The following is a 13,479-nucleotide window of genomic DNA, read 5'->3' on the forward strand; positions in this document are numbered from 1 at the left end:
CCTATAGCAGCGCAGAGTCAAAACCAGCAAAAGGACACGCAACACATCGTTATAGTCTCTGTCTGCAGCGAGCAGGTGATGACATTCTCCAGGTGATGGTTTCCTGAAAATTTCTTTTTGATATTAATAAGAACCTCAACTTTTTGAAAAAAATGTAGTTATTCTTGTACAGAATGTGGGCTCACAGTGGGCTCACTGGCTGGGCCAGCATTTATTGCCCATCTCCAATTGCCTGGAGGGAAATTAAGAGTCAACCACGTTGCTGTGGGTCTGGGGTCACATGTAGGCCCAGCCCAGGTAAGGATGGTAGGGTCCTTCCCTAAAGGACACCGGTAAGATAGGCAGATACATAGCAAATACAGTTTAAGAGAAACAAGCGTGAAGTTGGAATGGAGTGTGAGAGTAGAATTCTACTGAGATGACAAGACAGCTTGAGAAGGTTATTAGCTCCAAGCAGGCAATTTAGGGTTTAACTAGTAAAGTCATGGGTCAGTGTTAGTAGAAAAGCTTTCCTCAATAAATTTACTGAAATAGATTATCTGGCCATTATTCCATGGTTACTTCAGGGATATTGCTGTGTAACCTGGCTGCCATATTAAATTTCATTCAGTAAAAAGTGTTTTGGAATGTCTTGAGGTTGATGAATACACTATATCATTGGGTGATATTCTGTTAAATGCTGACTTGAGCAGCCTCGACCAGGCACTGAGTGTATTTGCTGATATTTAACAATAACTCACCAGGAGTTGCAGCTGTTAACCTGAGGTATAACTGTTCCCGGTAACAATCTTGTCCCCGTTCTCAGATCCAAACATGTACAATCCTTTCGTTCAACACATGATGATCCATTCTCATTTAAAACCTTCCCATTTGTACAGTAACAGCCTGGCTCACAGCTCCATACACATCGCTGAAAAACAAGCAAATGGTCAGAAAGAGTAAAACACGCAGAGACACGGTGAGGCATGGCCACAGGTCAGGAATGGCTTTTACTGGGCATTCCTCATAGGTGCAGGAGTTATAGAGGGGGTCGTTCAGAGTTAACCACATTGCTGTAGGTCTGGTGTCACATGTAGGCCAGACCGGGTAAGGATGGCAATTTCTTTCCTGAAAAGACATTAGTGAACCAGATGGATTTTACAACAATCGACAGTAATTAAATGATGACCTTAGAAGAGATTTTCACTCCAGGATTTTAATGGATTTTAATTTTACAGCAGCCTCAATGGGATTCGAATCATATCCTCAGACTATTAACCTGGGGTATAGTTTACTCTTCCAGTGATATTACACCACTACATCCCAACTCGGACCCTGGCCAGTTTCCAGTCAGTGTATGGTCACTCTGATTAGACAGTCAGGGTCCTTGCTCTGATTGGACAGTCAGGGTCCTTGCTCTGATTGGACAGTCAATGATAACTCAGGTGGTTCCTCTGTTGAAGTGAACTTTTGGGGTAAACAATGATTTGGGTTTTACTCACCGTGAGGTCGTCACAGCTCCGGGGACAGGACGGTCCACATTGGTGGTAGACAGAGCCCACAATTGAAGAACAGTTCACCACTGGAACAGAATGGAGTAAATTTCAGGGTAAACTTGTGAGACCAGGAACCTATCATCCCATTAATGTACTCAACAATCTCCTGGCACCTCCCCCAGATAGAGAAGATCCCACTACCTGTAATCCACTCCACCTAGTGGGTGTTCCAGAGTCTCCTCACCCTATCGACAACCATCACTGTGTCACAGTGACCTTCCGGTAATCTCTGAGATTACTGACAGGAAAAGCCTCAGTCAGTGCTCTCTACAGACACCAGCCTGATCCTCCTAATGTGGATCCATTCTGGATCTCAGGATTCACTTGTTGTAAATCTGCGGTCCGACTCTAAGCTCCTGCCTATCTCCAAGTGGTGATCTCTTAGTGGGCGGCATGGTGGCACAGTGGTTAGCACTGCTGCCTCACAGCGCCAGAGACCCGGGTTCAATTCCTGCCTCAGGCGACTGGGTGGAGTTTGCACGTTCTCCCCGTGTCTGCGTGGGTTTCCTCCGGGTGCTCCGGTTTCCTCCCACAGTCCAAAGATGTGCAGGTCAGGTGAATTGGCCATGCTAAATTGCCCGTAGTGTTAGGTAAGGGGTAGATGTAGGAGTATGGGTGGGTTACGCTTCGGCGGGGCGGTGTGGACTTGTTGGGCCGAAGAGCCTATTTCCACACTGTAAGTAATCTAATCTAAGTGAAACACAGGGAAGTAAACAGCCTGTGAGAGGACCTGCTGATTTCACACGACCTTTACCTGGACAGTGACCTTTACCTGGACAATGCTCCCTGTGGCATGGCTCAGTTCCAGAGCTTGGACCCTCACAGAAATCCCCATCTCCCTGGGGAGGGGGTCTGTCACAAAGCCGGCTTCGAGATCTCACACCGTCCCCACAGCTTCGTGAACAATCACTCCACAAGGACCACTCTCCCCAGGCACCAGCTCCTAAAGAAAAACCACAGAGTTCAGGAACACAGTCACTTCAGGACAACAAGCAACATTATGTGGAGAGGGGGCGGGGATTGGATTTCAAAGAGTTATAGAGTCACAGAGATGTACAGCATGGAAACAGTCCCCTCAGTCCAACCTGTCCACGCCGACCAGACATCCAAACCTAATCTCATCCCACCTGCCAGCACCCAGCCAATATCCCTCCAAACCGTGACTGGAGATCTGTGACTAGTGGTGTTTTTTTTAACTCAAACACCCCCCCTCCCCCTCCCCCCAGTAATAAAGACCAATATTCTATTTTAGTCACACAATACAGAAGCAGTTCTTCAGCCCATTGTGTCTGCATCAACAAAACCTATTCTAAATTTACGCTAGTGCCACTCTCTAGAACTTCACCCATAGCCATAAATGTTATCCTTTTTAAATACTTGCTGCACCTGCATGCTAACCTTTTATGCTTCCCTCACAAGAACATCCAGATCCCTCTGTGCTGCCCTTTTTTGGAAGTCTCAGAATCATAGAACCCCTATTGTGTGAAAACAGGCCATTTGGCCCAACAAGTCCACACCAGCCCTTCAAAGAGTAATCCACCCAGACCCAATTCCCCAATCCTATTACTCTACATTTACCCCTGACTCTACATGTACCTAACCCACACATCCCTGAATACTATGGACAATTTAGCATGGACAATTCACCTAACACCTGCACACCTTTGGATTGTGGGAGGAAACCAGAACACCCGGAGGAAACTCACGCAGACATCAGGAGAATGCGCAAACTCCACACAGACAGTTGCCCAAGTCTGGAATCGAACCCCGGTCCCTGGTGCTGTAAGGCAACAATGTTAACCACTGAGCTTCCGGGCCGCCCTGTCTTCATTTAACTAATAGTTTGCCTTTTAATTCTTCTTACCAATGTGCGTGACCTCATACTTTTCGACATTAAACACCATCTGTCAAGTTTTTGCCAACTCATTCAAACTACCAATATCCCCTTCACAGATTCCTTATGTTCTCATCACAATTAGTCTTCCCACCTATTTTTCGATTATCAGTAAATTGGGACACATTAACCTCTGCCCCCTCCCCTCAGTCACTAATATCAATGGTCTATAATTGAGGCTCTAGGGCTAATCTTTGCAACACTCCACAACAAATGATATTAGTTATGTCATTCCACTCTGATAAAGTCACATTAATCCTGGCTCTATCTTCTGCATGTCAACCAATCCTCAATCCATGCTAACACATTGCCACATAAACATGAGCTTCTACCTAGTGAATAACTTTTTGTGTGGCACCTCATCAAATGTCTTTTGAAATTCCAAATACCCAACATTAACTGGTTCCCCTTAATCATCTCTGCTTGTTAAATCCTCAGGACTCCAGCAAATTTGTCAAACAGGATTTCCCCTTTCACAAAACCACGTTGAGTCCCTTTGATTAAATTAAGCTCTTCTAAATGGCTTGCTGTTTCTTCTTAATAATGGACCCTGACAACTTCCCAATGATTAATGTTAGACTAACTGACCTATAGATTCCTGATTCAGGGTATTACATTTGTGGTTTTCCATTCCACTGTGTTATAGATTAGGCCAGACCACTCAAAACATTCTAAACAGGCAGCCCAAACCATAAATTTGCAATCTGTTTCAGTAAATGTACAGTGAAAAGAACAGAATAAAGAACCCCCACAGAACTTAGTTTATCCAAACTAGACTAAATGATGTTCCAAATATACACAACAGTCCCAATAAGCACACCCCCTTAGAAACCAGTATAAATGCATAGAACAGATGCTTATAGGTTAAAGTTAGAAGGGCAGAGACAGAAAGAGAGAGAGAGAGAGAGAGAGAGAGAGGGTTTATTTCGACACAGCTCACTGTTGAACTCCCAACTGGTTCTTGACTGAACTAAACTGCTCGGCTAGAGAGCTGACCCCTCCCCTTTCATTACAGAGGTCACTTCTAAAACATGACCATTTTGGCTTGAAGTCTCATCTGTTACATATAAATAAAAAGGTCTCTGAATCCCCTTTAATCTCTGTACCAACCCAGACTAATCGGAACTGAGAGTGGTTTATTGCCCCTCTGAAAAAAAAATGATATTGTATCCTTGAGAAAAGGAACAACTTTTAGAAAAAAGAAACCAACTTTGAACACCTCCTCCTTTAAAAAGGTGAATAATCAGGACCAAAAGATGGCTTCATTTTTAAAACCTTTCTTAAGTCCGGTTAGTAGTCTAAATACACATATACACTATACTACCTATACACATGCAAACATGCACAACCACATGCGAATTCAGGCCATGGCACACCCACCACCGAACACCTCCATATCTCATTCAAGTTTCGACAATGCATCGGTCATCACATTTTCTCGTCCTGCCACCTGCACAATTGTCAAATGGAACGGCTGCAACAACAAGCCCCATCTAAACAGGCTGGCATTTTTGTCCTTAATATTTTTCCACATATGTCAATGGGTTATGATCAGTGTATACAATTGTCTCAGGTGCATTGCTGGTAATATAGGCACTGAAATGTCGTAATGCCAACACCAAGCTTAAAGTCTCTTTCTCCACTGTTGAATATTTCTGTTGATGAATGTTCAACTTCCTGGAACAATACCCGATGGGTCTTTCTATTCCCACATCATCCTCCTTTAGGAGCACCGCACCGACCCCCACATCACTGGCATCGATAGCCCCTTGAAAGGTTTTGTGTAATCCGGTGGGGCTAATACTGGGGGCAGTGGTTAACAGTTTTTAGGCTGTCAAATGCCTTTTGACAGTCCTCTGTCCATTGAAACTTCTTGCCCTTTTTTAACAATTTGGTGAGTGGAGCAGCTACACCACTAAATTCTGGCATAAACGTTCGGTAAAAAAATCCCAGGACCCGTAAGGACCCGTATTACTGCTTTATTCATTGACGGTATGGGAAATTCCCCAATTACTTTCATTTTGCATCTCGTGGGGTCATTTGTCCATGTCCAATAACATGGCCCTGGAAGGTAACTTGGGCTTTGGCAAATTCACTTTTAGCCAGATTTTCCACCAAGCCTGCCTTCTGAAGTTGATTGAACAAGTCCGATAAATGCTGTAAATGTTCCTCCCATGAGTGACTACAAATCACCAGGTCATCAATGTACACCACACTGTTGGGTAACCCAGCAATGACCTTATTAGTCAGTCTCTGAAATGTGGCTGGAGCGTTTTTCATACCAAATGGCATGACTTTGAACTGATAATAGCCCATTTGGCATTACCAAAGCCGAAATTGCCTTTGCTGTCTCTGACAGAGGTACTTGCCTGTAGCCTCTGAGAAAGTCCAACTTAGAAATTTAAGTTGCATGTCCCACTTTTTTGACAGTCCTCCAACCGTGGAATTGGATATGCATCAGTCTTTGTAATGGTATTGACTTTGCGATAGCCCACACATAACCGTTGGGTACCATCTGGCTTTGGCACCATGACCATGGGTGAGCTCCAGTCACCATAGCTCACTTCAATTGTGCCATTTTGGAGCATGTGCTTTATCTCCTTCTGAACCTGTGCCAACTTTAGAGGTTATGCCTAGAAGGATGTTGCTTAATTGGAACAGCATCTCCTATATCTACATCATGCACAATTAGGTTAGAACTTCCCAGTTTATTTTCACGTTTCCCCATGTGATAGTAATAACTCTTTCAGGTCATTTCGATTTTCTTGTGGAAGGTAACTCAATAATTTATCCCAATTTTTGACAACTTCCTCATTGTCCAATTTGATTTGAGGAATGTCCAATTCAGAATCCTCTGAACTTGGTTCTTCCTTCTGTGCTGTAATCATTATTACCTTCTCCTCTTGCTTTCCTTCCCGATCAAAATACCTTTTGAGCATATTCACATGACACACTCTGTCAGATTTCTTCCTGTCTGGAGTCCTTATCAAGTAGTTCACCTCACTCAATTTCCTCTTGATTTGATATGGTTCACTAAACCTTGCTTTTAAAGGCTCATCTATTACTGGAAGTAACACCAATACCTTATCCCTAATTGCAAAATTGTGAATTTGTGATTTCTTATCCGCTTTCTGTTTAATTGTACGCTATGATACTTTCAAATGCTGTCCAGCTAATTCTCCAGCTCAATTTAATCATTCTCTAAAATGTGACACATAGTCCAAATGGGTGGTCTCTGAATGCTGACTTGTTAATTTCTCCGTTAACAATTTAACGGTCCTCTTACTTCATGCTCAAAAATTAATTCAAATAGACTGAATTTGGTTGATTCATTCGGTGCATCTCTGATCGCAATAAGTACAAATGAAACTTGTATTGGGATCTGGATAGTCTTGACCTTAAACCCTCAACGTGGTCGTTAGTGTTTGATGCCATCTCTCTAGCACCCCCTATGATTCCGGATGGTACGCAGTAGATTTGAATTGCTTTATTCCCAAATTATCCATAATCTCCCTGAATAGTTTGGATGTGAAGTTTGATCCTTGATCTGACTGGATCTATTGGCAGTCTGTATCTAGTAAAACAATTAAGTAATTCTTCTACAACTCTTTTAAACTGTGATGTTGCGTAATGGGATTGCCTCTGGAAACTTAGTTGACACATCCATTATTGTTAGTAAATACATATTGCCACTTTTTGTTTGAGGTCAGGACCTACGTAATCAATCAAGACTCTTGTGAAAGGTTCCTCAAATGCTGGAATAGGTGTTAAAGGGGCAGGTTTTATTACTGCCTGGGGTTTTCCAATTAGCTGACATGTGTGACACGTCTGGCAAAATTCAAATTTGTGTAGTCCATGCCAGTAAAAATGTCTCTGTATCTTAGTCTGAGTTTTCCTCACCCCTAAATGACCTTCAAATGGTAGCTCATGCACCACTCGCAGCACTTCCTTTCTACACCCTACTGGCAAAACAATTTGATGAATCTCTGTCCATTTCTCATCTGCTTGAATGTGTGATGGTCTCCATTTCTTCATTAAGACATCATTTGTTAAGTAATAACATGCAGGGATGCATTCATTTTCCTTCTCTGGAAATCTGTTTTGATGTAACTGTTTTAACTTCTCATCCTTCTGCTATAATTCAATAGGTTTAGCAGAGCTTAAGATACTTGCATGCTTATCTATTTACTCCTGTACTGTCCTACTTATCTGATCAAAAACATCTTGGATAAAGCTAGGTCAGTTTCCTTATCTGTGCCTTTTAGTCTCTCCTGCTTCAGCTTATGCCTCTGTGATCTTGTGATCACACAATCTGGGAAAAATCCTGGATAAACATTCTTCATTTCTTCAGCTGTCTGCATCTCCACTGACTTTTCAATTAGAGTAGGCAATACGCCTCCCGGTGAATCAGCGATATCATTTGCAAGGACAAAGTGTATTCCTGGAGCTGAGAGTTTGTCCAATACTCCCACTACAAATTCTCCACTCTTCTCTGGACTCTCTAGCCTCACTTTACATAACTGAGCACTTTTTGTCTCACCATGAATTCCTGTTACCAGTACCTTCCCTGGCAATAGTCCCTCAGGAGTACATATCTCCTCATCCCTCAGCATAATAGACTGAGAAGATCCTGTGTCTCTTAATATTGTTACCTTCTCACCAAATGCTCCTGATCTATGTGAATAAACTTTGCCCTTGCATATATATTTTTTAAGCAGATCTGGCACTTCCTCCTTAATCAACCTCTGATCTTCTCTTCACTCCAGCCTGTCTGGTTTTCCTACATCTGGCTTTCTCCTAGCCCACCAACACTGTGATTTCATGTCGCCCACTTTATTACAGTGCAAACACTGGAGCTTTTTAATTTCTTTGTTCCCATCAAAGGTTTCTTATTTTACCCTGTGCTAAATTAGCTTATGATCTTCACTGTGATCTACCTTTCCCTTTCCATGTGAGGATTTTTCTTTGCTCCAGTTTCTATTCCTCATGGACTGAAATTGATTCTGGAAGCCAAACCAGTGTTTTATGAACCAGCTCATAATCATCAGCCCCTTCAGCTGCTAACCTTGCTGTTTTAACTCTCTGCTCTTCCACATGAGTTCGCACTACTTCAGGCAGTGAATTTTTGAATTCCTCCAAAATAATTACCTCTCTAAGGGCATCATAGGTTTGCTCAATTTTTAATGTTCTTATCCATGTATTGAAATTACTCTGCTTGGTCCTTTTAAATTCAATGTAGGTTTGACATGGGCCTGTCCTTATATTCCTGAAACATTGTCTATAGGCTTCTGGCACAAGCTCATATGCACTTAAAATGGCTTTTTTCACTTATACTCTCTAGAAACCCCCTATGACAATGATGTGAATACCTCATTTGTCCTACCTAGAAGTTTCATTTGGATCAACAAAACCCACATTGCCTCTGGCCACTGCATTTGTTTAGCCACCTTTTCAAATGAGATGAAAAGGGCTTCCACAGCCTTCTCACCAAATTTCAGCAATGCTTGAACATTCTTAAACAGTTTCTCACTAGGCTTCTGACTACTAGGGGTTTGCTCATCCTTACTTCCTTCCTCATTAACCCTACCCTCAGCCTTTATCTCCAGCCTTTTAAGCTGACTTTCCTTTTTAAGTAGAAGAAAGTGAGGACTGCAGATACTGGGGATCAGAGCTGAAAATGTGTTGCTGGAAAAGCGCAGCAGGTCAGGCAGCATCCAAGGAGCAGGAGAATCGACGTTTCGGGCATAAGCCCTTCTTCAGGAATGAGGAAAGTGTGCCAAGCAGGCTAAGATAAAAGGTAGGGAGGAGGGACTTGGGGGAGGGGCGTTGGGAATACGATAGGTGGAAGGAGGTTAAGGTGAGGGTGATAGGCCGGAGTGGGGGTGGGGGTGGAGAGGTCGGGAAGAAGATTGCAGGTCAAGAAGGCGGTACTGAGTCCGAGGGTTGGGACTGAGACAAGGTGGGGGGAGGGGAAATGAGGAAACTGGAGAAATCTGAGTTCATCCCTTGTGGTTGGAGGGTTCCTAGGTGGAAGATGAGGCGCTCTTCCTCCAGGCAATGGTCATGGCGATGGAGGAGGCCAAGGACCTGCATGTCCTTGGCGGAGTGGGAGGGGGAATTAAAGTGTTGAGCCACGGGGTGGTTGGGTTGGTTGGTCCGGGTGTCCCAGAGGTGTTCTCTGAAACGTTCCGCAAGTAGGCGGCCTGTCTCCCCAATATAGAGGAGGCCACATCGGGTGCAGTGGATGCAGTAAATGATGTTTCCTTTTTAAGTGTCAATTTTTGAAGTTCAAAAGCTCTCTCCTTTTCTTTCTCTGCTCCCTCTTTTCCTTTTTTTCCTCTTTTAATTATAATTCAAACTGTTTCCTTTCTGCTGCCCTTTCCTTATCTCTCACCTCTACTCAAACTGCTTCATTTGCAATTGAATTCTTGCTATCTGTATAGATTCGGATGGTTTCTCCAGCATGTTTAAATGCTGAGCTACTGCTGTAATTATCTCTCCTTTCTTCACAAAAAAGAAACCAGCTTTGTGACACCTGGAGCTAGTTTTTTAATCAAATATTTGTCCCTTGTACTAGAGACAGCTACAATAACTTTCCTCTCATTAGTACTTTGTTTTACCAATATCTTCAGGGGCTTATAGTCATCCACTGTGAAAACTGATGCAAAATATCAGTTTAAATTATCTACCATTTCCCTATTTTCCATTACCTATTCCATTGATGCATTCTTCAAGAATCCCACACTAACTTTGGCAACTGTCTTTTTATTTGCTCATCAAAACTCTTGCTGTTTATTTTTTTTCTATTTCTTGTCAATTTATTTTTTAAATCAATTCTTTCCTTTATTATGTCATTGAACTATTCCTCCAAAGCCCCAGGCTAATATTCTGGGGAATACTTCAAATGCTGGAAATCTGAAGCTAACACAGAAATTGCAGGAGAAACTCAGTAGGTCTGGCAGCATCAGTGGACAGAGAAACAGAGTTAATGTTCTGAGACCAGTTCTGAAGAAGGGGAAGAGGAGGAGGCCATTCAGCCTTTGAGCCTGTTTTGCCATTCAATGTGATCATGGCTGATCATTGAACTCAATTTGCCGTTTCTGATTTTCCCTATGATCCTTTAATCTCTTTAGCCCCAAGTGCTATATCCAACTCCCTCCAGGAAAAACTGTAAGGTTATCCACTTTGGTGGAGAAACAGATAGGCAGAGTATTTCTTAAATAGTAAAAGGCTAGAAAGTGCAGCTGGAGACGGACTTAGGTGTCCTTGTTAATCAATCACTGTGGGCTAGCCCATGGGTGCAGCAAGTTATTAGGAAGACTAATGGACTATGAGCCTTTATTGTAAGAAGAATCAAGTACAGGGACAGTGGCGTTTTGTTTCAGTTGTATAGGAGCTTGGTTGGACCGCACCCACAATACTGTGTGCAGGTTTGGTCTCCTCATCTCAAGGAAGATATCAACAGTGGCACAGATGATAAGAGCAGGGAAGTGATGTTGGAACTCTACAGAACTTAGATTAGGCCACAGCTGGAGTACAGTCTGCAGTTCTGGTCCCTACACTGTCAGAGGGAGGCGACTGCACCAGAGCGGGTGCAGAGGGGATTCAGCAGGTTGTTGTCTGGGATGGATAGATTCAGTGATGGAGAGAGGCTAGATAAGCTCAGGTTACAGCACAGAGGGTTGAGGGGGACCTGATGGAGGTGTGTAAGATTATGAGGTGCATGAACCGGCTGGATAGGAAGCAGCTGTTCCCTTACTTGAAGGGTCAATAACAAGGGGATATAATTTTAAGATAAAAGGCAGGAGGTTTAGAGAGGATTGAGGAAAAGCTTTTTTACCCAGAGGGTGATGGGGATCTGGGATGTACTGGTTGGGAGGGGAGACAGTAAGCCTCACAAACTTGAAAAGTCAGGGTTGGAGGGTTTGAGCTTTAGGGAGATGCTGAACAGGCTGGGACTGTTTTCCCTGGAACGTCGGAGGCTGAGGGGTGACCTTATAGAGGATTATAAAATCATGAGGGGCATGAATAGGGTAAACAGACAAACTCTTTTCCTTGGGGTCGGGGAGTCCAGAACTAGAGGGCATAGGTTTATTGTGAGAGGGGAAAGATATAAAAGAGACCTAAGGGGCAACTTTTCACACAGAGGGTGGTCGTGTATGGAGTGAGCTGCCAGAGGAAGTGGGGGAGACTGGTACAATTGCAACATTTAAGAGGCATTTGGATGGGTATATGAATAGGAAGGGTTTGGAGGGATATGGGCCGGATGCTGGCAGGTGGGACTAGATTGGGATGGGATATCTGGTTGGCATGGACGGGTTGGACCGAAGGTTCTGTTCCCGTGCTGTACAACTCTATGATTGTATGACAGGCCTAGTGTTGGAAAGTGGGACTAGTGGATAGTCGTGTGTTTTTAGCAGTACAGATGAAGGGCCTTTTCTATACTAAGCCATTGTATATTGTCACAGAGGGAGAGCAGTAATGGCTCCCCAAACTTGCCCCTGGGATGGTGGGACTATCCTATGGAGGAAGACTGGGGAAACAATCTGCATTAACTCGAAAGATGAGAGGTGATATTTTTGAAACCTACAAGTACTTAAAGAAATAGATGGGGAGATGTGGATAAGATGTTTCCACAAGGGGCACATGGAATCCAGCACTGGGGGAACAATTTAATAATAAGGGAGATGACCTTTAGGACTGAGATGAGGAGAAATGATTTGAGTTAGAGGATTGTGAAGCTTTGGAATTCTCTACCAGAGAGAGCTGTGAAAACTCAGACTTTAGTTTCAGGTAGACATTGATAGAGTTCTGATTCTCAGCGTCATACAGGGTTACGGTGAAAAGCTGGGTAAAACGCAATGATGAGTTTATTAAGCACGATTGTACTGAAAGTCATATCAGGGTCAAAGGGCTGGAAGGGTGAAGTACCTCAAACATAAGTCCAATGGCAGCCACATAACTGTTGTTAAACTTTGGAAAAAAAACATCAGTTTGACAAATGCCCTTTCGGGATAGAAATCTACCATCCTTGCCTGGCGGTGATCTACTTGTAACTCCAGACCCACGGCAATATGAGTGACTCTTAACTGCCCTCTAGGTAATAAATGCTGAACTAGCCAGCTTTGGCCTCATCCCCTGAGTGAATGTTTAAAAAGTGTTAATGAACTAACTGACTGTAATAAAACGGGGTTCAGTGGGGGCACTGTCCCACTGTCTTACAGATATACAAGCCCTCCCGAGCTCCCTCCCTCCCACCCTCCCTCTGTCCCTCGATTCACTCACTCACTTGAACACTGCTGCACATTACAGGGGTTAATCTCCTCCTCTGGACCAACACAGGGCAGACCATTCCCAGCAGCACGGGGGTTCGTACAGAACCGGAATCGACGTTGGATACCCCCTCCACATGAAATGGAACAATCACTCCATGGAGTCCAGTCCGACCAATCACCATTCACTGCGAAGCAACAATATTGGTCATGCTCTGTGGCAATGTATAGAGGTCACAGGGTCAGAGAGTGGGGGAGGTCACAAGGTTAGATGGTGGGGGGTCACAGGATCAGAGGGAGGGTGTCACGGGGTCAGACAGAGGGGCTGTGTGTGTGCGTGTGTGTATATTTGTATGTGTGCGTGTGCACGTGTGTGTGTGTGCATGCATGTGCATGTGTGCATGTATGTGTATGTCTGTGTGGGCGTGTGTGTGTGTATGTCTGTGGGCGTGTGTGTGTGTATGTCTGTGTGGGCGTGTGTGTGTGTATGTCTGTGTGGGCGTGTGTGGATGTCTGTGTGGGCGTGTGTGTGTGTATGTCTGTGTGGGCGTGTGTGTGTGTATGTCTGTGTGGGCGTGTGTGTATGTCTGTGTTGGCGTGTGCGTATGTCTGTGTGGGCGTGTGTGTGTGTATGTCTGTGTGGGCGTGTGTGTGTATGTCTGTGTGGGCGTGTGTGTATGTCTGTGTGGGCGTGTGCGTATGTCTGTGTGGGCGTGTGCGTATGTCTGTGTGGGCGTGTGTGTGTGTATACCTGTGTGGGCGTGTGTGTGTATGTCTG

The 13,479-nt window shown here is 44.0% G+C and overlaps 1 protein-coding gene across 1 annotated transcript in view; it reads right to left on the minus strand.

The window, feature by feature from the left end:
* Positions 1-13,479, minus strand: part of LOC140476820 (SCO-spondin-like) — a 354,974-nt gene that overhangs the window by 235,181 nt on the left and 106,314 nt on the right. The window contains exons 26-29 of the mRNA XM_072569613.1: positions 12,719-12,889; positions 2,308-2,478; positions 1,482-1,561; positions 741-910 (exon numbers count right to left, since the gene is read on the minus strand). Of these exons, the coding sequence (XP_072425714.1) occupies positions 741-910; positions 1,482-1,561; positions 2,308-2,478; positions 12,719-12,889 (592 nt within the window). The remainder of the gene's footprint in view (positions 1-740; positions 911-1,481; positions 1,562-2,307; positions 2,479-12,718; positions 12,890-13,479) is intronic.

The sequence above is a fragment of the Chiloscyllium punctatum genome, chromosome 5 (assembly GCF_047496795.1).
Source record: "Chiloscyllium punctatum isolate Juve2018m chromosome 5, sChiPun1.3, whole genome shotgun sequence".
Taxonomy (NCBI): Eukaryota; Metazoa; Chordata; class Chondrichthyes; order Orectolobiformes; family Hemiscylliidae; genus Chiloscyllium; species Chiloscyllium punctatum.